The 24,580-nt window shown below is 46.6% G+C and overlaps 2 protein-coding genes across 4 annotated transcripts in view; one reads left to right on the plus strand and one right to left on the minus strand.

Annotated features, from left to right (window-relative positions):
• Nucleotides 1-3,737, plus strand: part of Tax1bp1 (Tax1 (human T-cell leukemia virus type I) binding protein 1) — a 78,911-nt gene extending 75,174 nt beyond the window's left edge. For all 3 annotated transcript variants that reach the window (XM_005377467.2, XM_013510614.1, XM_005377466.2), the window contains 2 exons: nt 1,949-2,031; nt 2,633-3,737. In XM_005377467.2, coding sequence (XP_005377524.1) covers nt 1,949-2,031; nt 2,633-2,834 — 285 coding nt within the window. In that variant the 3' untranslated portion in view covers nt 2,835-3,737. The remainder of the gene's footprint in view (nt 1-1,948; nt 2,032-2,632) is intronic.
• An 876-nt stretch (nt 3,738-4,613) lies between these two features.
• Jazf1 (JAZF zinc finger 1) overlaps nt 4,614-24,580 on the minus strand; it is a 137,302-nt gene continuing 117,335 nt past the window's right edge. Inside the window, exons 3-4 of the mRNA XM_013510615.1 lie at nt 14,400-14,569; nt 4,614-6,975 (exon numbers count right to left, since the gene is read on the minus strand). Of these exons, the coding sequence (XP_013366069.1) occupies nt 6,799-6,975; nt 14,400-14,569 (347 nt within the window). The 3' untranslated portion in view covers nt 4,614-6,798. The remainder of the gene's footprint in view (nt 6,976-14,399; nt 14,570-24,580) is intronic.

The raw sequence follows: 24,580 nt of genomic DNA on the forward strand, positions 1-24,580 counted from the left end.
CTGCCTCACCCTCCCGAGTGCTGGGATTACAGGTGTGCACCACCACGCCGGGCTGGACACTTAATTTTGAAGTGTATAAAATACTTGTATTTTATACCCCAAGTTCTCAGTCCTCCATTAGATTGTCTTTTTTCTTTTTCTTTTGCTCGGATATATCCTCTTAGAATCATTTATGTAAACAAATCATTTTCTCATGTGGTGAGCATGAAGGGAGAAAAAAAAAAAAGCCTAACCTTTACCTTTCAAGAATATGATCAGAATGATGGCCAGGTCTCCTCAAAATACTCAAATTGGTTTTTTGTTCAGTCACATTGCATTTTTACACTGTCTGTACTTTTTTGGTGCTTCTTTCCATGACCCACTTGACTAGCCATCACCAGCAGCTGAGTGTGACTGCCAGTAACATAGAGGATGGCTAACAGCAGCTGAGAGAAGGAAAATAAGTAGGCAGTTTCAGTGATGTGGCTGGTTTTGGTATTAAGTTAAATTCTGTGTTTGGCTAATGATGTAGCATCTACAGATTTCTAAAAACATACCACTGGAATGTACGGATGGGAATCCAAAGTAGTGTTGTTTTTTTTTTAATGACTACAACTCCTATGTACTGTTTTTAGAAGTCTCACTTTACAACCTGTTAATCAGATACTGAATTTGCTCAACAGTTTTTAAGGCTTGTGGTTTGTTGCACTGTTGTGTGTTAACATGTGTTTTTCAGTTTGATTTGCCATCATGTTCACCCAGGAATATATACAAATTCACATGCATTTTATTAGTTTTCCTGTATTTATGATTTCTGTATATTGTGCAGTTGATGTGTGCATGCATCCTGTTAAAAATACTTTCTTAGCCAAGTGTGGTGGTACACCTTTGATCCCAGCACGGCATTGTTTATTACAAATAAACATTAGTAACCAGCATTAGTAAGTAGGAAGTAGTCATTCAGTCTGCGGAATAATAAAAAGTCAGTAAAATTGCCTATATAAATATATTTGAAAAACTCTACTGGTGTTAGCTTCATTTATACACACAAGTATGGTGTGTTTCCATTTCAGTCCTTTTTTTTTTTTGTACCACGAATTGAACTCATGACCTTGCGCTTGCTAGGCAGGCGCTGTGCCGCTGAGCTAAATCCCCAGCCCCCATTTCAGTCCTTTTTTATAGTACTACCACCTTTATCAGTGGTTTTTGTTTCTGTGCTTTCATTATATGTAGTCAATGGTGGTCTGAAAATATTAAGTGGAAATTTTTATAAATAGCTTACATTTTAAGTTGTATGTCATTCTCTGCCTTGAAATGTCATATGGGACATGAATCACCCTGCCGCCCCCGTCCATATCTCATATATATGCTATTTACTTAGAAGCGCTCTCAAGATCACTGCCAAAATATGTTCAATACTAAATTATTATAGTGCTTCTATTCAGGTAACCCTATTTTACTTTAACATTGGGCCCAAAGCCCTGGAGAAGGGATTCTGGCAGTTTGGATATGCCAGAGAGAAAGCTGTAGTGTGCTTCCTTAAAGGGAAAAGGTGAAAATACATTAGGATATTTTGAGGAGAGCAGAGAGACTTTATTCACATAACTTTCGTTACAGTGTATTGTTTTGTTTCAAGGTGTCATCCTCTTAGCCTCTTACCGTGCCTCACTTACTGTTACACTGTATTGCAGGTCTGTTTGTCGAGGGAGGAGCATAGTGATAGGCAGGTGGTAGTGATATGCAGGTGGCTGTGAGCCTCAGTTTCAGCATGCAGTGTGCAACTTAGGATGTGTGCCCTGTGGGCAGTGGGCAGGACTGCATGCATTTCAAGACGGCCAGACTGTTATCGCGTAGTGAAATTACTTAAGTCCAGTTTTACTTCCTGTGTACTGTTAGTATAGGCTTAATTGAACAGTTTATTATTTGGTTTCATTTTCTCAGAGGTTTTTTTTTTTTTTTTTTTGCCTAGGAAGATGAGAATGTGCCCACTGCCCCTGATCCACCAAACCAGCACTTACGTGGGCATGGAGCAGGCTTTTGCTTTGACTCCAGGTAATTTCTTTCTTTCTTTCATAGAATTACATAGGATTATGTAAAGCTAGTGGTTCTCAAAGTATAGTCCCTGGGACTTGTTGGGAATGGAAGTGCCGGGGGCCTGAGTGGCTCCAGGCACAGCGCCCAGCAGTCAGGCTTTAACCTGCCCTTGGGATGGTTCCAAGGTGTGCACTTCTTGAGAGAGAGAACTAGAAAAACTCCTTGCTCTTAAAGCAAGTGAGCAGTGTTGATTCATCCTTTTAGTTTTACAAAGGGCATTTTCCCTTTAGTTAAACTTGAAGAATTTTTGGCATTAGACCTCATTATACATAATGCAATTTGATTTTGGTAGATTTTAAAGAAAAACGTTTTCTTTGTTGGTCTAACTGTAAAACTAAATGTAGAGCTTTAAAAAGAGCTAATTGCTACATACGATTATCTACAGCAAGGATTTAAAAGCAGAAAAAGGTTTTGGAGCAACTAAAGACTTTTCAAAATAGGCTGTTTGGTATGAGTATCAGTTAATTCAATAAATGTAACTTTGTACATACTGACAATTACTGCTATTAAAAGTTTGTTAGAGAAATACATAATTCTTTTACTTTCCTCTTCCTTTAAGCTTCGATGTTCACAAGAAGTGTCCCCTGTGTGACTTAATGTTCCCTCCCAACTATGATCAGAGCAAATTTGAAGAGCATGTGGAGAGTCACTGGAAGGTGTGCCCAATGTGCAGTGAGCAGTTCCCGCCTGACTATGACCAGCAGGGGTTTGAAAGGCATGTTCAGACCCATTTTGACCAGAATGTTCTAAACTTCGACTGATTATTTTTATTAAGAGTTAGTACATATTAGCAGTTTAGAAAATATCACCTCAGATAGACCATTAAGGAGACCATAAGTTGTCATGTACCCACGATGGCACTATTCAAGAGCTACTTTGATTTTGGTATTACTAGGGTCAGGATCAGTCTTTGGCTTATCAATAAATATAATTTTAGCCTCTGTTAATCTTACTTGCTTTAAGAAAAGTTCTTGTGTGTTTATATCTTTATTTATTCCCTGGTTTGCAAAATTGTATGAATAAAGGATAGAGGAATTATTTTAATGTTACTTCACTGAAAAAAATGTAATAGTGTGCTAGATTACTTAGCAGAGTGTTCACAAGTTTCTGTTGACCTTGTTGATTGAGCATGACTACTAAATATTATGTAATAAAAAGTATTGATCATTAACAGTTTGTCAAGTACTTCTTTGAATCAGAAAGGTCCATAGTTTAGTCCATGGTAGTTTTTAAATTTTCTTTAGAAACGGAGCTGCATGTAGAATGGTATTACATGCGTGCAAATGTTCTTTTTATATATGAAATGTTGGCTTTAGAAATAGAAGGTATATTTTGCTAATTTTGACAGAAATTTCTAGAGTAATTTGAATATTTTTAAACTACATTTAATTTATATTTATAATGAATGGGAAAATGGAAAGATAAGTCCGTACAGTTTGTTTTATATGAAATGACCTCATAATGGTGGTTGTGGTATAAAAAACTCAGAATATGTATCAGAACCTTTTTCACATTTTCCTAATGAGACTATAATTTGAAATAACATTCTTAGTGATTAAAAATGTAATGTATAAACTCAAATCAAAATAATGTGTATCTTTAGTTATGTCTGTGTTGTGTAGTACTCATCAACATTAAAGAGGATACATTTTTGGAGGTCTGTAGTTGCATTGTCAAGTTTATTTGCAAGTTTTTCATTGACCTAGCATCCTCACCCTTTTTTTGGTACGTTGGGTCATAAAGATGAGACTTCTACCTTCCTCTTTTATAATAATGTAAATGTCAAGAATTGTACGTATTAGGGGCTGGGGATTTTGCTCAGCGGCACAGAGCCTGCCTGGCAAGTGGAAAGTCGTGAGTTCGATTCCCGGTACTGGGGAAAAAAAACAAAAAAAGAATTGTAAGTACTAACTTCTTGATTTGCTACTTCGGTAGCTGTCAAAAATGTTAAGGCTTGTTCTGATCAAACTATTTAAGATGTTAATCTAATACTCAGACTGGCATTCTGCAGTGGTATGTGTGAACTGCGTACATATCCTGTCACTTACATTTATAAGAGAAGTTGTGTACTGTTGGACTCCGCTGCAAAGGTTTTGAGTCTAGGGAAAAGCAGTATTAGGCATCAGATGCTAGCTGTTAGGGTGCAGCAGCTGGGGGAGGCAGCAGCGCTGAAGCGGCTCGCGGAACATGTATCAGCTTCTGGGTAAGTTACATAACAGGTAAAACACGTTCAGCACTGAGCAATTTTGGTACAGTGAATAATTATGGACCGTGCTAATAAAAACACCCTTTGAATATCACAGTACGCTGTTTGTGAAATGAGAAGTCTTCTTACTAGCTTTTAAGTTTTAAGTAGTGTTTGGTCCCAAGCTTATGATAATTTTTTATTGACAGAAAAATAACCCAGTCTAATAATTGTATACGTGAACTGAATTCTGCAAAATAATAGGCAGCCTAAGGTAAAACAGCACTGAACCGAATATATTCATTACCATGGTTAACTTGATACTAATGGACACTAATGAAAATAAAGAGCCGTATTTATTTTGAGTCAGAGACAGTTTATTTTAAATGTGATTTCATTTACATTTATAAGCAGCTTTTCTTGACAGGAATTTTGATTAAGTTGCCTTCAGTTCTAAAACCTCTGTCACTTTCAAACTTAACGTGTTCTGTCCCCAACAAATCATATGAAAATATAATTTAAAGCACAGTTTTCACAGACACGGTACGATACATTCACTATACACGGTATAACAAAATATTCCCATCCTTACCTGTTTAGTAATACTGTCACAATGAATAAGTAAATAGAAATTGGAATTTGTTGTATCATTGAAAGAAATTTTACATGCACAATGACTATTTTATGACTGTTTAGCTATTGAACTACTGATCCAGCCTGCATTTTCTTGCACTAGAAGGAGCAAAGCTAAACAATAATTGCTAGCCTAAAATTTTTTGGTCAACTGTAGGTAGATACGAAATAGCCAGGTAGGGCCTTCTTATGCACCAACTAGTTGATTCTCATGTCTGGATCACCCTTTTAAATGTATGGGGTAACACTGTATATTCAGGACCAAGACCACTCTTCAGAGAGCTGAGGAGGTTTTTAGTGGGCAGTGTCTTTATAAATACTTTAAAATCTCTCATTATGAGGGATTCACAACTTATGAATATAGAAGCATACCCATCTGTTTAACAGAATTATCATCTTCAAAATGTCTGAAAAATTGAGGAGGGACCCCTGTTTCCCCGCCACATGTAAGACGTCATCAAATGGGAACATGGGAAGAAAGCTACAAGGAATTGGATTTTGTTTTCAACCAGTGTGTACTGTGGGCAGTCAGCTGTCTCTAAGCGATTTTTATTGCATAATTAGGCAGTTGGTAAACTTGTGTTAAGGAATAGCACTTGGGAGAAAAGAACACTCAAGGCATGATGGTACTGTCGATGAGAAAAACTTCAGGAATGGTCCAGATGTAGGTCGCGCTAACGGGTCGTATTAGTCACTCTTCTTTGACCACCTGCTGCAAGAAGCACTTAATTGTCAATAAGGCTCATTTTCATATTTCGGCAATATGTTTTATAAAGCTAAACAGACATTTCCAATGTTTATGCAGACATCTACAATGTGATGGGAAAAGTGCTTTAAAAGTAGGTCTCAGAACACAATGAACAGGAAAAGAGGCAGGGCTTTAACAAAAGTGTTTCTCTTTGAAACATGCTTAGAATTTTAATTCTGAGGTGCAACCCACAGGTTTGTTAGGGCAGTGGCTGCAAGAATTGGCAACACATAAACATGAAATTGTTGGCAATAGAGAACGACAAAGTGCTTTAAAACTCCATCTGAGGATGAAGTTGCAACTAAATTTCACACACACAAAATTTGCACTGGTTTCCAGATTTCAGGGAAAAAGTATTTCACTAAATTGTTATCTTGGTCCTCAAATAACAATATGTATAAATTGAATTCCTTACACCCAGCAGGCACTCAACAAATGTGTTAATGAGTGAACCAAACAATGTTCTGTACAAAAATCCTACTTGTAACACTAAAATGATTGGTAAGTCAGATGGCAAGATTTTTAGCTTTTTAAAGGGCAAAAGGATTTGCAAGATAATATAAAACACAGAAAGCACACACCTTTTATGCATGTTATTTAAATATGAAAATATTTTTAGCATATTATGTTAAACATTCTTTTTTATTTATATTTCCATTACCTAATGTCTTTCTACTCACAAATACTAACTCCATTATGTAAGGCATGGTAACCAGTTCAATAATGAAGGTATTATTTTGGTTTTGAACATAGGTGAGTTGATGTGTTGAAAACTTCAATCACATTACAATCTTGAAAAAAAATCTCAGTGCCAGCCCCTCCTCCCCCCAGTTAATATCACTGCAATACAACTAAACAATATGCAACATGCCCTCAATTTTATTTTGTTTTGGGGGAAATGTGCTGAAGAACCTAGAGCTTTTTTTATTTAGCACCTTATATCAAAGAATGAAAATGGGTGTGATGATTACATGTGCAAATGTACAAAATCATTAACTCTACAAAGATACATCATTCCAAAATTACAGAAAAAGTTTAAAGCATGCATTTAATTCTTTTTCTTTAAAGGGTTGCTGAATGCTTCCCCTGAAAAAAGGTGGCTGTTTTCAAAATCAGCAACTGCTGGTGAGGATTTCTTGGCACAGTTATGACCAGCGTATTATTGCTGCATCTTCCTGATGATCTCAGCCGACACCGGGGGGTGGAAGTTGATTGTGTGGTGCCGCAGGCCCTGAGCTGTCTTGTAACTCTTCCCACACCGACATTTGAACGGTTTGCGGACGCGGATCTGTGTTCTGTGACCATTCTTAGCGTGGTACTTTATGCCGTTCACATTCTGTGGGGAGACAAAGTATCACCCGTTAGGTGGAGTCACATCTGTCACACTCAGGAAAACCTCAGCACAGGTCCAGACTGCAAAGTGAGACCTGGACGGCGGCTGTTTAGAGAGAGAGAGTAGGCTTTGCGCAGACTGCAGTTCTTGTGAGCCTAAGAACAGCGTGGCGGTGTTAGCGGAGGCTGTTAGAGACCACGTCACACAGGTAACAAGCAAATTTCAAACCTGCTTTAGTCACTCTGAAAATGAAAGTACTGGTGTCTTGGAATTTTACATACAATACAGAAATGGGGCCACACTGTGTAAAGAAAAATAGGCACAGTTTCCTCTGCCTGGAACTTTGTTTCTTTCTGAACCATGCTTCCACTCTGAAGAGAGTTAACAATAGACAGTCCTGTAAAAAATTCAATGAAGTATCTTCCTAAAGAAACACAAAAGGTTAAAGAAAATCTTGTGTAACCTTTTGAGTTGGAAACGCAATTTGTCTTGCTTCCAGACTGTAATAAATAGTTCCACACCACACCAAATAATACCACCCCTAAGCAAAGGATTGCAACACAGCGTTCTGCACAGGATGCCCTGAATGAGCTCCGGAAGTCGGGGACGTTTTGCTGTTGTCGTGTACAGCACAGTACTGGCACACAGTAGATGCCCAGTAATTACTTGGGAGTAAATTTGTTAGAGCAGCATCTCCCGCTGCCTGACTCAGGTGGGAAGAGGCTGCAAGCGTTGCTATTAAAAGTCATGAAGTACTGTGTATTAGGCAGCTTTCCATTGCTGGACACCACCCAACAGAACCTGAAAGGAGGAGAGGTTTCACTTGGCTCACGGTCTGAGGTGGATTCAGCCCCAGTCAGCTGGCTGCGAGGTGTACACTGCGGCGAAGGGCGTGGTGGGGGCAGAGCTGCTTAGTTCATGGCAGCTGTGGAGCAGAGCAGGGGAAGCCGTTGGAGAGGACTCGGGGAGGGACTCGGTTGGTATCCAAGGCCATGGATACCAGACACCCAGACACATTTCTTAATCCAGTCAACCTGGCGTACCGGGATTAAGGGTCATAGTATTTTCCTCTTGGGGATTTGCAGTGCATGCTAATGCTTCTTTTTTAAAGCCCTGTGGTAGAGAACTCTGCTTGACTGATGAACGGGGTAGGAGGGGTACCAAGTAGTCACTAGAAGAGAGATGTTCACAGTCTCAAGTTGAAGGCAGGACAAACAGCCTCTTCCCTGGGCAACTGGCTCTGGGCCTCTGGGCCTTCTGCACCTTCACCTTGTCCTGAGGGCATCAATCCTTTCGCACAGTGAGGAAGCACTTCACCAGCCTCGCCAAGAGGCGTGCGGGAAACAGGCTGTTGGGGCAGGATGTGGGTGGGTAGTAGCAGTGGCAGAATCACACCCACTAAGACTTCGGGGCGGATACTTCCCGGCCCTGTGCTGTTCAGCTGTCCCACAGAGGCACAGCTATGTGAATGAAGAGAGCACCTTATGTATCTGGCTCCACTTAGCCTTCAGAGGGCTCCAGCCACAGCTGGTGGCTACAGTGGTTGCATCCAGGCCAGGCCTACTTAGCTGTACCGGTCAGTGCACAGCACTGCGCTTGAGCTGTGTGTTTTGGGAGGGAGACAAAAAATAATAGCTTTATAACTATTAGAAAAAGATCTGAAGTCCTGTTATCCCAGCACTAAGGAGGCATGAGGACTTCCATAAGTTGAAGGCCAGCCTGAGCTACACAGTGAATTCAAGGCTAACCTGAACTACATAGTGAGACCCTGTCCAAAAAAACCCCAAAAACACAACAAAAAGAGTTCCAAATTTAACATTGTAGAAAGCCATCTTCTGGTTCACAAATGCTAGAAATGAGCATCTGCCTGCTTGTTGATACCCTATTGATTAGCTCAGATAATAGTCACGGAGCATCCGACAGTATCCTTTTCCATGGTGGAAGGGTTACTCGACATTTCATGTCTCTGGTTTCAAGGAACTTGTTGCAAGATGGATCATTAAAAATCCAGCTATCTTTGTGCCCTCTACCACTCACATCTTGTCACAGTATTAGAAACCCAAATAAAAAGCATAGCAGCTGGGAGGGCATCAGGGCTCAGGTAACTCCATCCAGGCCTGCACTGTATAATTAATTAGGTTAGGGCTGGTACAAAACCCACACTTGCTAAAGCTAGTCCCAGGGAAAGCAGATCCAGAGCTCACAAGGAGTCGGTCAGGCCCGAGTCAGGGTGACCAGCAGGTTCTGTGGCCTCTTCCACCTTGAATAGAAATGTGCTGTATGCGTGGATGTGAGACAGGAAAATACAGCAACACAATACACCAGCTTTACTAGTCTAAAAAATTAGGAAGCCAGTTACATATTTGGAAATACGTGTAATTCCAGAGTTGGCCAAAGAATCTGCCTTTCTCTGTGTTACTGTGCTTTAACACGGTCACAAGTGTCAGCACTTCTCCAAATCAGATCTGGTCAAGTGGTCAAATCACACTCTAGATACTTCCTTTGTCATCCGAGGCACTGGGAAGAAAAGAGGAGATCTAAAGACAGGACGTTACTGCCTCGTTCCCGGTGAGTCTGAACTTTTAAAAATAATGACGGCAGGCAACTTGAAAATGAAATGCTCAAAGCCACCAGTCTTTCAAAAGAAGAGAGAAAATTAAGCTTTAAAAGTAAGGAAGGTTGCTAATATTTATTAGGAACTTTTGCTGGGTACTTCACGTCAGCTGACTGAATCTTCCATTTTAGGTGAGGAAGGGACACCGAAGGTCAGTGACTCGAGATCACACAACTTAAGTGCTAGAACTGGAACGCGGCCCCAGGGATGGCCAACTCTGTAGTCTGCGTTTCCTCTCACGGCCTCCGCAAGTGCTAGGTACTCAGCAGAAATGAGCAGCTGATGGCCTTCGAGACCTCTCAGCAGCTGAACAGGGGGTCACTGGGACGGGAGAAAGCATGGATTCTAGTGCGGCGCTGCTGTCGGGGACAGGCATGTGAAAGCAGGGGAGGGGCAGGAGGACACGCACAGGGCTCCGCCATCAGGAACGACCTGTCCCCACTCTGGAATTAAGCCAGTCAGTGGACAGCATGGTAGCGGTTTAGGGGCTCTTCCAAAAATTCCACTCCAAGTCCCGGCACCTGAAGTCCAGAAGTCGCAGGACCTGACAGCTGGGCCACCAAGGTCTTCGTTGTCAGCATCCAGGCTCCAGTATGAGGACGTGACGCGTCCTAGGTAGGAGAACCAAGGCCTGCTGTGCTGCAACCCCGAGGAGCTGCTGGAGCTGCTGGGGGATTTGGTGAGGAAAGGTGATAACCAGCCGCGGGGAGGTGACGGTTAAAGTGGAGGAGCCTCCAAGCAGCTGTGACACTCGGCAGGCCCAGTGCCACCGCGTGCCACTTCCAGGACTCGCCTTGGCAACACTGCGGGTGACAGCAGGATCTCTGGGAAAGGAGAATCTGGTCTTTTCCGCATTCTTAATGCGTTCAGTGTAAACAGTTACAGAAATTTAGGAAATACTGAAGACAACACGGCTCGCGGCTGAGACCTTCTCGGTGTATGCGATAGGTTTGTACAGATACATAACAAACGCAGGACAAATTTTTTCCCTGCTTAATTTAACTTTGCAAACGTTCCCTCCTTCAAGGTTTCTTGAAAACAGGATTCTGGTGGCAGAATTCTGTTCTCCTATTGTTGGAGGTTTAGTATTTCCCGAAGTTGTGCTGATTATAAGTTGTATATCTTTGCTTGCGATATGCTTGGGATAAATTTCTTTTCTTTATTTTTTTCCTATGCTGGGGATCCAGCCTAGGGCCTTGCACCTGTTAGGCAAGTGCATTACCTAAGATAAATTTCTGAAGAACTAAGGAGCTAATTAATACATTTTTGAAGCTCTAACTCTTGTTAAATCGCTATGTAGAGGGGTCGTGCCAGGTACACTCTCAGCAGAGCCTCCGGCGGGTCCTCAGAAGGTGTGGGTCCGTGCAAGGAGGGAGAGAGGCAAACCTGAGCTCCAGAGCTGCTTGGCGGTCTTCAGGCAGCAAGGGCTAATCAGTCCGTCTGTCCACTGTGAAGACAGCCCCTAGCCGGCGGAGGACTCCCAGAGAAACTCTTGGAGGGCTTGTTCTGTTCTACATTTCTTAAAATATTTCATGCTTACCCCTAGAACATAAGACAGTATCAAAAGGACTCTGCGCCAGCCGGCGTTACGAACGGGACCTTAGCTGTGGGCCGTTTACTTGTCTTTCCTAAGTTGCCGCCCAGAGACAGAGCCCTTTCCCTTTGTCTTGGCACTTCTCTAAAACTTCCCTGGCCCTTGTTGAAGGTGCTCCGGGAGCTGGAATTCAAAAGCATCTCTCTGAGAGCTAGTCACTCATTCCGTGGGTAGTTCCCCTGTACCGGAGTGATCAGAAAATACAATGGAAGTTAAAAGAAGAAAAAGCAGCGCGAGACACATTGCCAAGAATGGTGGGATACGTATGTTCAGAGCGAGAGTGAGCACCCTGAGCAGGGTTAATGGCCATGTGTCTTTTACTGTAGTAAATTTTTTAACATTCACATCATCTTTGATCACTGTGTCTGTGAAATGTACACGTTAATAAACTTCTGTTTGCTTTTCTCTCATTAACCCCTCTTTTGTTACAGGGATTTGTTATAACTAAGAGCTTATAAGGGTTGCAGAAAAAGTAGTTTTTCCCCTCCAAAGGGAGGAAGGGGGTGTCCTCGGCAAAGGAATGAACAAGGCCCGATGCAGAGGCGTGGGCTCCTGCCGTCCCTCTCCCGGTTCTCACCAAGTGGGAACTGGGAAGTCGGTACCGCATCTTCTTTCTGGGTGTCAGTGCCAATGAAGTGGTGAAGAAAGCTGATTCCAAGTCAGTGCTCAAAAGACTAAATGGCCGGACACTCCTTGCCAACAGAGTAGGGAATAAGAAAATTATGGCCAGGCATGTTAGTGCATACCTGTAATCCCAGCTGCTCAGGAGGCTGAGGCAGGAGAATACCAACTTTGAAATCAACCTGGGTAACTCAATGGGAGACGGTGTTTTAAAAAATAAGGGCTGAGGATGTAGCTCAGTGGCGCAGTGCTTATCTAGCATGGGCAAGGTACTAGGTTTGACCCCCAACACAAAAAAAGGAGCCTGATTTGCTATGGGAATAAACAAGACGATGGCACTTCTGGATTCTGCCTGCCTCCACAGTATCTCACCTCGTCACCACCCCCTCACCAGCGCCAAAGCCAGCAATCACACAGACAGTCAGATGAAATAATGAACACTTAGGTTAGAGGACGGCACGGTCCTATAGCCAGCAGCTCCCCGGGGAGCTTCTGAACTGAAGCTTCGGCACGGGGTTACCATGATCTCATCTCAGGCGTGTGGTGAGGTGGGTGGCGTGCCCGCTCTCGGGCCCTGAACAGTACCATCACTTGGTGTTCTGGCCCCGAAAGAAGCCCACACTTCACTCATGAGACTCAGGATCACTAATGGCCACCCAGGTCATCTTCAGTTACCGAAGCCAGCAGCCTTCGAGCTGGAGGTTCACCAAATCCCTTGGCCTTAAAGGGACAGCGAACACTCAAGCCTCCATCAACCCAGACACGGACAACTGGAAGACAAAATCGCTAAAAACCTAAGAAAAGCACAAGTAAAGAATAACATGGTACGTAATGGAAGTGGCTAGGGAAAGGGAGGTGGAGGAGGGGAGAGAGGGCCTCGCTCTCGTCGACTACAGGCTGTGACCTCTAACCGCTCAGGACAGACCATTCCTGCCTCCCTCTCCTATAGGCTGTCATGCAAGACGTCACTCAACCGGTTCTGGGCTCAAGAGAAGGCAAGAGGGGCTGGGGATTTAGCTCAGCGGCAAAGCGCCTGCCTGGCAAGCGTAAGGTTGTGAGTTTGATTCCCAGAACCGGAAGAAAAACAAAAAACAAACAAAAAAAAGAGAAGGCAAGAGATGACAGCAGCGGGAGGAATGGGCCCCATGGAGAGCATGGGCATCAGAGCAGGCAGATCCAACCGGCCCTGCTCTTTCCACTGTGAAAGAGGCAAAGGAGAGATCCGCAGGGCGGAGCTGCCCTCCGAAGGTGCCTGTTTAGCCCTGCCCTCGGCATCTTGCATCCCAGAGTAACCGTCCTCAGCCACCTCCATGCCTTCCGACACAGGCACCCCGAGACTTGTGCCGGCCTGAGCTCAGCAGCCTTGGGGGCTGACGGGATTTGCCCATCTGTATGCTGGGGTTTGTGTTCCAGCTTAAACAGAGAGCATCTGGACTTTGCTTGGTAAAACCTACCAGTACAGAGTGAGAGCGCGACCCCCTTACCTCTGTGTGTGTGTGTGTGTCTCCACCTGTGGCAGGTATAAAAAGTACTAAAATTGATTTTTTTTTTTTTTTTTTTTTGGTTTTTCTCCGGTACCGGGAACCGAACTCACGACCTTGCGCATGCTAGGCAGGTGCTTTTGCCACTGGGCTAAATCCCCAGCCCCTGAAATTTATTTTTTTTAATTGTTCAGAGGCACATATTTAAGGACAAATGTCAGAAGTGCTCATGCTGTCACACATTTTTCAAACCTTTTTAAAAATGGCAGAGCCATAGGTAATCCGCTGTACCAGGTATGTTGTGATTTTTACACTTCTATCTCACAACTAGCTTTTCAAAAGCTAGTAACACCTTTTGGGAAAGTTGGCAATTTTTAAAAATGCCCTCTGGACCCCCACTTGAATACTGTGGGTGCTTCTCTTCCTTATGGCTTTGTCTCTAGGACTTTGGTTTACAGAACACCTAGTCCCGAGTCAGGCCTGCAGGAACACGGCTGCACAGAGTGAGGGCTGAAGCTGAGGTCAGTGGTTTGGTGCGGCGGAGGAAAAAATCAAAGCACTTTTTTCTCCCCGCACCCCCCATGCCAGTAGGGAGGAGAAGCAAGGCCGGCCCAGCTGGAAGGGAAAGGTCCCGGCACGTTTTCTGTGAGGGCTCTATGAAAAGCCGTCTGTGGCTTTGATGACTTCAAAGTGGTCTTCTGTGAGCCACCTGGAGAGCCATCCGCTGGGGAAGGCAGCCAAATGAAGAGGCCGACACATCTGATAATCCGTTTTTGTGGGGCTGGGGGTGGAGCCCAGGGCCGCCTCATGCTGATGCTAAGCACAGGCTCTACCTTGAGGCTCTACTTCCAGGCCTGCACGTGACATGCATTTGAATGTCAAAGACACGGTCCTCTTACAAGGTCTCTGACTTCTGGCTCCTGCACAGGCAACACAGGGGAAGCCCTCAAACTCTGCCGCTTTCTGCCGAGGGCAGCCCGCGGGCACAGGCGCTGAGGGCTCCAGGCTGCCGGATGCAGGAGGGGTGCTCTGCGCCCCGGCCGCGCACTCTTGCTAGAGGAGGAAGGAGCCCCTGTCTTACAGGAGATTTGTCCCCGAGTCAAGGGCCATCTCTTACCTTGTATCTCTTTTTGCATCCAGGAACCGGGCAGGCAAAAGGCTTCTCTTCCCCTCCATTCATGCACATGGAGCTGAGGATGGCTTCGGAGCTGATGGCGCTCTCTGTGGTCCAGGACTCATCGCTGTCTGACTCCTCATAGTCCACCTCCTCCTCGTCGTACTCGCTGCCTGTGGGAGCAGGGGAGAAAAGCGCGAGGACTGTCAGAAGCGGTCACCTCCCCCCAGGTCCACGCCTTTGGCCCCGGGCCAGGAGGACAGGACAGCCACACTGCCTTTGGAGGGCAGGCCAGGCCTGGAGGGACTGTACTTGGTCCCCAGGCCACCCTGCTAACAGTGTCCCAGTGTTTCACGGCCAGGAAGCGGCTGGGCAAGAACTTCAGCTTGATTCCACGACAGCCCGTCTCTGGCTGCGAAGTGCTGGGAGGGCTCCGAGGCCCCACAGAAATATCCAACGGCGCCGCGGGCCAGTGAGACCCTGTCCAGGGAAGGCAAAGGAGGGCATGTAGCTCAGGGGGCAAAGGCACTGCCTTCAATCCCTAGTACTGCAGGAAAACCACAAACAACAGAAACAACGCCCCAGCACTGGCAAAGCCCTCCTGACACAAGCACAAGCTGGCGAGTTCTGTCCCCGAAACTTCACGCGTTCCTGGCTGAATGAACGCAAAGAGCATTTGGGAGGGGGTTACATTTTGTACTTTTTTAATTTCAAAGCTCTTGCGCGCAGATTTGACCTGAATATGAGGGTATTCGGAGCTGAAAGGGGGTCACTTAAACCAGGGACAAATCGCAGGAGCTCGGAGGTTAGGCTGCAGCTACAGAATGCAGCGCTGGCTCCCAGAAGACAAAGCAATTCCCTGCTTACTGCTCTTCCATCCTCCTTTGAGCTGCACACGTTTCCTGGTACAGAGGAAGAGGAGGTTCTCTTAGATGCCGAAAGATGAAGGGCTCTGCTAAGAATTAAGTCTACCGACTTCTGTCCAGGACAGCCGGGGTGGAGAGCCACTTCAACAAGCAGCCGCTTTTTGCTCGGTTTTAATGAGGCCCAAAGCCATTTATTTTGTGCTTTTGCACAATACAACCCTGAAGGACATAATTCTACAGATCATAAACAGTGTAAAATAATATGTTGACAAGTCCTAATGCATTTACAAGTCCCGTGGAATAAATAGGAATTATGGCACAACATTAATAAGAATTATATGGTAGCAATTACAGTTGTGAATTCATCCCCCAGGTGTGAGGCTAAATTGCACCAGGGACCTGCCTCGGCGCTTCACGGCTCACTCTGCTACATCAATTATTTCAACACCAAATATTGGCACTTTTATTGGGTTTCATTTTAATAGGCATTAATAAGATTGTTTGAAGAGCAGTTGAGCCAGGAACATGGATGCGGGCATCTGAGACGAAAAGTTGAAAGGGTCCAGGAAGGAAGGAAGGGACCTCACGTTTATTGAGTGCCTATTGCATTTCAGGCATGTTATACGCATTATCTCATTTAATCCTCCAGTTACGCCAAGAGGCAGGGGTTACCGGCACTTACACACACTAGGAAACTGAGCACAGTCCCCGGCCAGGTTAAAATGCTTTCGTACTCTCAAATAGCCGTTAAGGGTGTCACTTTTTCCCAGTTGCTTCCCTTCCCCTTATGCTAGCGGCCCTAAGGCTCCCCTGAGGTCCCTTCAACTTCCTCCAGGTTGCTGGTTCTTCACCATTTACCACCCGTGGTAGATGTCAGTCTTTTACAAAGTCTGCAAGAAACTCTGTTCTAGACCAGAGCCCCGGATGAGAGCCAGCCTGGAAGCGCCGCTGGGAACGCACAGGCGCTGCCCGTGCGGCTCTCCGAGCAGACCTCCGAGGCTGTCCACGCAGGGTGTAAGGCACTTCACTCTGCAACAAATGCTGGTGTCCTTTAAATTGCTCGTTAGAAAACTATAAATGCTATTTCTCAAAGCTCTTCCAGCGGGACTTCAGAAAGTCAGGACTAATGTGCCCCTCTGACGGGGCTAATTTGTTAACCCCAACACCAAGAACGTCCAGCATTTGCAGCTGGGGGTGGGGACGGAAGCGGTGCGCAAGCCGTGCTTAATGAAGCCCAGAGCAGATGAAACTTCAAAACTCACCATCAAAAGGGCAGACCAGGGGGCTGGAGCCGCAGGCACAGGCGCCTGGGGACCACACGGCCTCCAGCTCCAAGCAGGGTGATGCTGAGGGTCAAGGGCGCCGCAAAGCAGGCCCTGCCCCAGCCTCCGCACCGCAGGCCGCGGGCCTGGGGAACCTGGTCGGGGCTCGGGATTGTCCTGGTTAGGCGTCTGTCCCAGAACAAAGACAGCAGCTTGGACCTAGGTTCCAGGGTTGGCTTTTGAAGGCCCAGGGTCAGACGACTTGGCTTTTCTTTTCTCTTGCACGAAACGGGCGCGCATTTCTCCTCTGCAACCTACTTTAAAGGTGAGAATCGAAGTCTGTGGAACACCTGGCACCGCAAGCCGGCCATGCGGTGAGTGCTCCAGAGGAAGAAAATCTGTGCTGTGATAACATCATACACTACAAAGAAAATCATTTTAGAAAAGGCTCTCTGAAACTAAATAAAAATAATGCTGAAACTGTTAGGAATCCCTGCCAGACAAAATGTAGGAGGACTTCCTGAGCAGTCGGCCAGTCCGCTGTGGCTGAACACAGGGGAGCAAAGGACACCCCCGCCTCTCCCCACCTGTCTCCTGGGAGGCCACGGAGACCAGGCTGAGAATGGTGCTGCCACCGACAGGCTGTGTGAGCCTGGGACAGTGACGCTACCTCTCTGAGCTTTAGACCCTGCCTCTGTGAGGTAGACTCACAGTACTCCCCATTAAGGCTTTTGGAAAGAATAACTGGGCTTCTATATTCCGAAGCGCTTAGAACAATGCCTAGCAGAGGCATTAATGGAATATTTGGTAAAGACATACACAAAACACCACATGCGCAGGCAGGTCCCCCCCACCCCCGCCCCCGCCTCTCAGGCGCACAGCTGCAGTTTTAAACCAGGAGAAAACATGGGGTGTCTCCCTTACTCGTCCCACAGTATCCCAAATGCCATCTTCTCATCACACAGCGGTCAGTGGCCTGACACAGCCGTTTCCCCTGCCGGTAGCCAGAGGGCCGCCGCGCAGCAGAGGCCGCATGGCCCCTGAGCCGCCCACGCGGGTGCTGGCGTGCACTCGTGCCCCATCTGGGCCCTGCCCCGGCGTCTGCAGTGCCCTGAAGAGAAGCTGGGGGGCCGCGGCACACCCGCTCCCGGGCTCCTGCACGCACCGCATGGCTCTGGAAAGCGCTGGCCTCAAGCTGGTCACGCACAGCTACAGAAACGCTCGGCCGGTGTTCCCGCCTCTGCTTTAAGCTTCTCCGTGGAGAGAAGTCAGCCTCGCTCATCTGCAATTTCTGCCTCGTCCACTGTCTTCCTTCAGAAGGAGGCTGCCCTTCCCAGGGGAGCCCCCCAACTGCTCGAGGGTCCAGAAGGGCGGGGCTTCTGCTCCTGGCCACGGGCTCCCCACACTTTCCGGGGCCCCAACCAATGCAAGCCATGGGTCTGTCTGAAAATGAGCGTGGGAGAATATTTTTAAAATAAATGCCACACGTATGCACTTGCCTATTGCCATAGACTACCCAGGCAAAGTGAAGGGAATAAGTATAAATACTGTATCTTAATACATGTATTAATCATTTTAATACATATTTGATGAGTATAAAGACTGTGTTTCTTTCCTAGACCTTGCTTTAAGCCCACCACCCAGGCCAGCTACAGGGCCAAGGGGGCCACATCATGGTCAGTTTAAGGCACCTGGGTTAAAAGGAGGCCGGGTGGAGGCCGCCGTGGCTATTAGCCAAGTACTCATTTTTATTGGGATGATAATTTCTGCTGATGCTCTGATGACAAAGTTCCATGTCTCTGAGCATCTGGTCCAACGGTGCTCTGCTAGTTTTCAGTACACAAATGGGCTGGATGTGAAGATTTTAGGATGTGTGTATGGTGTGCCAGCCAAATGCCTACTTTTTGATTTGGATTCCTGTTGCTTTAAGCTATTTGCTCCTTAAATTCCTACACTTGCCTATAAATTCTACCTGTACTTTTTTTTAAAAAATAAAACTTGTAGCTTCCCAGGAATGAGCAAATTCTGTTTTACACAGGTGTCTGTGGAAACAGAAAGCCTGAGAGATGCCTTTGCCCTTTAGATCTGGGGTGCCCCTGTGATGCTGGTAGAGGTAAGGGTAATTCTGGCCAGTGGCCTGTCTCCGTTTCACAGAGGGCAGGGCCAGGGACATGCCAGAGGTCACTTGCTGGAAACAGGCCCAGCTGAGGCTGGAACTCGGGTCTTCAGTTCCACACCCTTCGGTGCGTTTTCAGGCTGGCTGTCCCTGAGCGAGGGGAATGGAGCTGTGCAGAGAGAGCCCTGGGGATGCACTGCGGACAGGAAACGAACACTTGGGGGTCACGCAAGCCCATCCTCGGCCTGCATGCAGGAGGCTGTGGGAAGCAGCCGGCTATGCCTCGTGACGCTGGGACCTGGTGACGTGGGACCCTGCTGTCCTGGAGAATGCAACCCAACCTCTCAAAGGAGAGCAACAGGAGGTTTTGGGTTTGGTTTGTGGTTGTGGTTGTTTTTTCCTTCAGTACTAGCTTCATTCACACTAAGCTACATCCTCAATGCTTTTTCTTTTTTATTTTGAGGCCAGATCTTGCTAAGTTGCTCAGCCTGGGTTCAAACCTGTGATCCTCCTGTCTCAACCCCCCACAGTGCTGGCATGACAGGTGTGTGCCACAGGCAGTTATTTTTTAAAGACTTCTCTTTGTCCTAGACATGAGTAATCAATTTCATAATGACATGCAGTAATGTTGAGAGTTTCTACAAGAAAATGTGACGTAGCTCGGCACATCACAGGTAGAAGCTGGCAGTCACTAGTCTTCCGTGGGCTGCGCTTTCCACTTTCATCCTCCACAGTTCCACAGTCCCTGCTGTGGGGGCCTGAAGTGGGTGCCCTGGCAGCTGACACAGAGCCCAGATGTAGCCCCAGTGCTAGTTTCAGTTTGGAAAATGAATAAACCCAGTAGACAGGACTCTGATGAGACAATTATGTTCTGGACAACCAAGAAACTTCTACTGGCTGCTGGCAAAGGAGGTGAAAAATCAGTCATTTTGTGAGTCATACGAAAACACTGAGGTGGCCTGGAACCCCTGCACACACACACACACACGCACGCACCCATTCACACGCACCGTGCACACGGCTGCGCATCTGACGGGCCCAAGCCCACTTCCTCCGTTTCTGCTGTTCCGCCCGCTCACCGGGGCACAGCTTTCCCTCTCAACCCTTCTCCCTTCCCTTGCCCTCCGCCCACGCACCCCTCTGCTCAGCCTGCAGGCGGCTCAACTCCGGTGCTTTCTCATGCTCCGCAGTCCTAACGTTCTCCGCAGTCCTAAACACGACAGTGACTACAGATGAAAATAAATCAACCTTTTCCAGAGCTCAATATGCCAGACTTTCCTTATAATGCAGATCATTAATATTCATGCAAAAGTGATAACTGCAGTGACAGCAAATTAAAGCTCATGTGGGGTGTCAAATTCTGACAAATACATTAGCAGAGTTGCCTTTCCGCCTTATAGATTTATCATTATAAATTAGCGTTATTCGTACTGACCCAGTTTATTGGAACTGAAGCAACCATCGTGTAAATGAATTGGCAATGCATGATTATTTGAAAGACACATTTATGGCTCAGGGGGCCATGCACCATGCTTGGGAAATCCTTCCCTTCCTCGTATCTGGGTCTCAGCTCATTCTTGGAATGATATTCTCCTCCATTTCCTTAATTATAGAGTTGGCCCTAGTTCTCCAAGCCAGAAGTAGTATCTCCACAGTACTTGATGCTTTCTAATAACTGCAGGAGCCTATGTAGGTTTCCTTCTTAGTATTTGGAAACTTTCACCATTCATTGGGTCACAGTGCCCATGGCAGTGTCTACACATATGGAGCCAATGGTCATGTGTTTGTTGAATGAATGAATGAATAAATGAATACTCTTAGAGTTGGAAGGGGCCCAAGATTACACAGCCTCCACTCACTATTGAGCCCGTAGCCACAATGTTTGTAAAAAACATTTCACTGGGTATGGTGGCACATGTCTATAATCCCAGATACCTGGGAGGCTGAGGCAAGAAGATCAAAAAATTTAAGGTCACCCTAGCAACTTAGTGAGACCCCATCTTGAAATTTAACCCAGCACTTGGGAGGCTGAGGCATGAGGATCACTGCGAGGTCGAGGCCAGCTTGGACTACATAGTGAGACCCTGTCTCAAAAAACCAAAAATAAAGAAATTTAAAGTAGGACTGAAGATGCTTTTGGTTAAAACCCTCCAGTGGGTTCCACAGCAAGAATCAGCCTATGCCTTACTCCACGCCCTTTGTGCCACAGCTGCCCAGATCTTCAATGTTTGAAGGGCAGTTTTTTAAAATAAGAAAACTTATGATCTGTTTGTACCTGGTTTAATGCTAAATGCTTATATCTTTGATTCTATTTGTGAATATTCAGATGCTATTAAATAAAATATAACCTTTAAATACATGAATGCTCTTACACACTTAAGCACTGAATAACAATCAAATTCTATAGATTTCAACAAAGTTATGCCATTTTTAATATTTTAGAAGTTACCCTTTGTCTTGGTTATTCTTCTCTTGTTGCTGGGACAAAATACCCGATGCACAAAATTAATGAAGGAAAGGTTTATTTACCTCACTGTTTGTGGAGGTTTCAGTCCGTACTCGGCTGGCTCCAAGGCAGAGTGGTACACAGCAGAGGGCAACGGTTCACAGCAGAGAAGACAGCAAGAGCAACAAGAGCACAAGGGGAGGAGCACAGGCAAGCAGCCTTTTTCAGTCCTTTACATTGTATGCAAACTACCTGCCCCAGGGTGAGTGTAGCACTCACATCCACAGTCCCAGCATTGGACCATGAATCAATCATAAACTCCAGAAGCCTGCCCCATGACTGCAGGAGGCTTTGGGGGGACATCCAGACACAAGCCATAACATGCTTTATTTTAAAAACAGACAAACGATCACTTCGACTACAAAACCTGTACTGATTACAGATGTTTGTTCTCAGTCTCAGGCGTAGGTTTCCATGACCCGTTCCCGGGGCTCCATGAGTTGGACGGACCGCAAAGCGAGCTGAGGTGACCGAAGCCGGCAGCAGGCAGAGGCCCCTAGCTACGCACTGACTGATGTTGGTCAGAGACCGTGGGCAGCGGCCCTGTGCACTTCCTGAGCCGGACTCTTGCAGTGTTGTCAGCTTGCTCGGTCTCCGCACAGAGCTGTCACAGCCGTCTTTCCTCCAGAGTGAAAGGGTTGCTGCAGAGGCCTCTTCCCTGGGGAGCGAGGCGGCCTTCAGCACTGCCGCAGCCCCGCAGCCAAGCTTTCTTTCTGCAAGGGTCAAAGCTGGCTGCTCCTGCCTGGCCTTGTCCCCGCTCCTACTCTCCATGGAGTGGCTGCACTACCACAGTGTGGCTCGGGGCGGCCCTGCAGACATCCTCCTGTGCCCTCTCAGTTGTACCCGCAGAGCATCCCTGGATTTCACGAAGCTTACGAAGGGAGGAATCCCATCCCTCTGCTCCCTGCACTGACCCCTCCGAGCCTTCGACCCGGTATTTACCTTCTACTTCTGAAGAATACAGCTCTGCTGCTGTTTTTATTGTTGCTGTCTTGCAGCACCAGGGACTGAACCCAGGGGTGCTCTACCAATGGGCTACACCCTCTGCTCTTTTTATTTCTTGAGACCAGGTCTTCTTAAGTTGCTCAGGCTGGGCTCCAATCTGCAATCCTCTTGCCTCAGCCTCCCAGGTAGCTGGGATTACAGGCTTGTGCCATCTATTGCTGCTTTTTGATGTTTGGTTCTGGATCTCTAATGATTTTCTATAATGTGAGATAGGAATTTCAGTGTTTCACATCCTCCCAACCCTCCTCCTGCAATCCTCTCCTCCTGCTAGAGTTCCAATACAGTATTTGGTGCCATTAGCATTCAATGTTTGCATCATCATCATCATCATTATTGTTATTATTGTCTTTTAGGGACCGGATTTCGATATGCAGTTCAGGCAGGGCTTGAATTCACTTTGTAACCCAGGCTGGCCTCAAACTCATAGAGATCCTCCTGCTTCAGCCTCCTGAGTGCTAGGATTACAGGAGTGTGCCACCACAACCAACTCTATTTTTATTTTTCTTGGGAGTTATAAACACCTATGGCCTGTGTTGTTGCCTCTCATCTTTATCTTCCTCCTTCTCACTGTTGTCACTTGAGCCATGGACACTTATTTGGCACTGACTATATGCCATGCAGTTCGAGTCACCAAATATCCGTTCATTTATCTAAACCTCAGAACAACTATGAGGTGGGTACTAAGATTCTTTTCACTTTACATCAAATGGAGGCCCAGAGAGGCAGAGACTTGTTTGAGGTCACAAAGATCTGCCGTGGCAGACGAAGGCAGGGCCCGCTGTCTGGCTGCAGAGCCTTGTCCCTAACTGGTGGGCAGTCCTGCCTCCTTGAGTTCACCCAGCTTTCCGTGGGAGAGCTCAGCTCCTCCTCGGGTGTTCAAACCCATCGGGTGCCTGTCACCTCCCTGCCTTGCTCCTCTCTCCTCGTCCCTGCTGCATCTTCCCTTGAAGGACGTGCTCCCAGCAGGCATCCTCCACATGCACTCCCATCTCCTAAGAGTCCACGTCTTCCTCTTGTCCAGCATAAGAGAGGGAAACTGAAGCCGTGGCCATCGCGCCCTCACGCTTGCCTGGCAGTTCAGAGCTGCAGGGAGGGCCGAGCCCTTCCCTCTGGCTGAGTCCGGGCTCTCCGTCTGGCTTCTGGAGGCTGCCAGGAGTCGGTGGCCGCACAACACTTGACTGCAGGGCGGCACGGCAGCTTCTTTTTTCTCCCTGTCCTCGTGGAGCCATCCTTTTATAGCTGCGCTGGGGACTCACCTCCTGGGGACTCACGCTCTGGGCGCTGACGAAGGCACAGAAGAGTCAGACGTGTGAGCTGCAGGTTCTGCCTCTGAATGGCAAGTGCGATGCCGGAGTCCTACTCCCTGCCACCCGTCTCTGTGTCAGTTTTTGGCAAGAAGTAAACATCATCAGTTCCTGAAATGCTTGGCCGCTGTCCCCTTCTGCTTGTCCACAGACAAAGGGAGAGCAGCAGCCGAAGGTTCAGGACACCTGCCCATAGCACCGATCTGTAACAGAGCAGGGGCTCAGCCAGGAGCACACAGCTCTAAGGCGCCTGGCCGCTGGATGTGACTGTCGTCATCTAAGGGCTAAGGCTGCACCAAACAGGCTGGTACTTCCCTTCCCTCATTCATTGGGAGGTACAAGGATGTCAGCCTATTTTCGTGGTCCAAGAGACTTAATCTGAAGTCAAGGTCAAGAGTCAACATCTTCTAAAAAGTAGTAATTCAAATTTTAAAGAAATTCCACATGTAAAGAGAAAGAAAATCTGTAGTAAATAGGCATGCTCTCAAAAAGAGCTGGAAAGAATCAATACGTGGAAAAAGCTGGTGCCTTTCTCGTGCCCTTTCCCCCTCCTGTGCTTCTAGAACTGCAGGCCACAGAGCAGAGGCTCATCACCACGCCCCTGGCAGGGGTCCTCTGCTGTGGGGCTCCACCCTGCACACTTCTCCTGGTGTCTGATTTCCCAGGCCTCCATTCGAGTTAGAGAAGAAAATTTCTCAAGAGGTACAACAGCATACCATCTCTTTTATTGTTTTACATAGTTTCATATTCCATATGTATAAAAAACCTCATTTTTAGGAAAAAAAAAAAGGAACATTGAGAAATGAAAATGTGCAGGTACCTCCTCCATTCGGTGCCCCGGTCCTAAGTCCCACAGTGTCCCTGCTGGGGAGATCAACATGGCCTGGTTCTCCTCTGCTTTCTAACTGCGCTGTTTTTTTTTTTTTTTTTTTTTTTTTCCCTGGTACTGGGAATCGAACTCACGACCTCATGCTTGCCAGGAAGGCTCTGTGCCGCTGAGCTAAATCCCCAGCCCCTAACTGCGCTAAGTTAGACTTACTATCAGGCTTCCCTGCAGCAGACCTCTTGTAGGACCTACTCCCGACAGAGCCCAAGGAGTGCAGCTCAAGGTCCAGGAGTGGGTCC

The sequence above is a fragment of the Chinchilla lanigera genome, unplaced genomic scaffold, assembly GCF_000276665.1.
Source record: "Chinchilla lanigera isolate Chin_1 unplaced genomic scaffold, ChiLan1.0 scaffold00009, whole genome shotgun sequence".
NCBI lineage: Eukaryota > Metazoa > Chordata > Mammalia > Rodentia > Chinchillidae > Chinchilla > Chinchilla lanigera.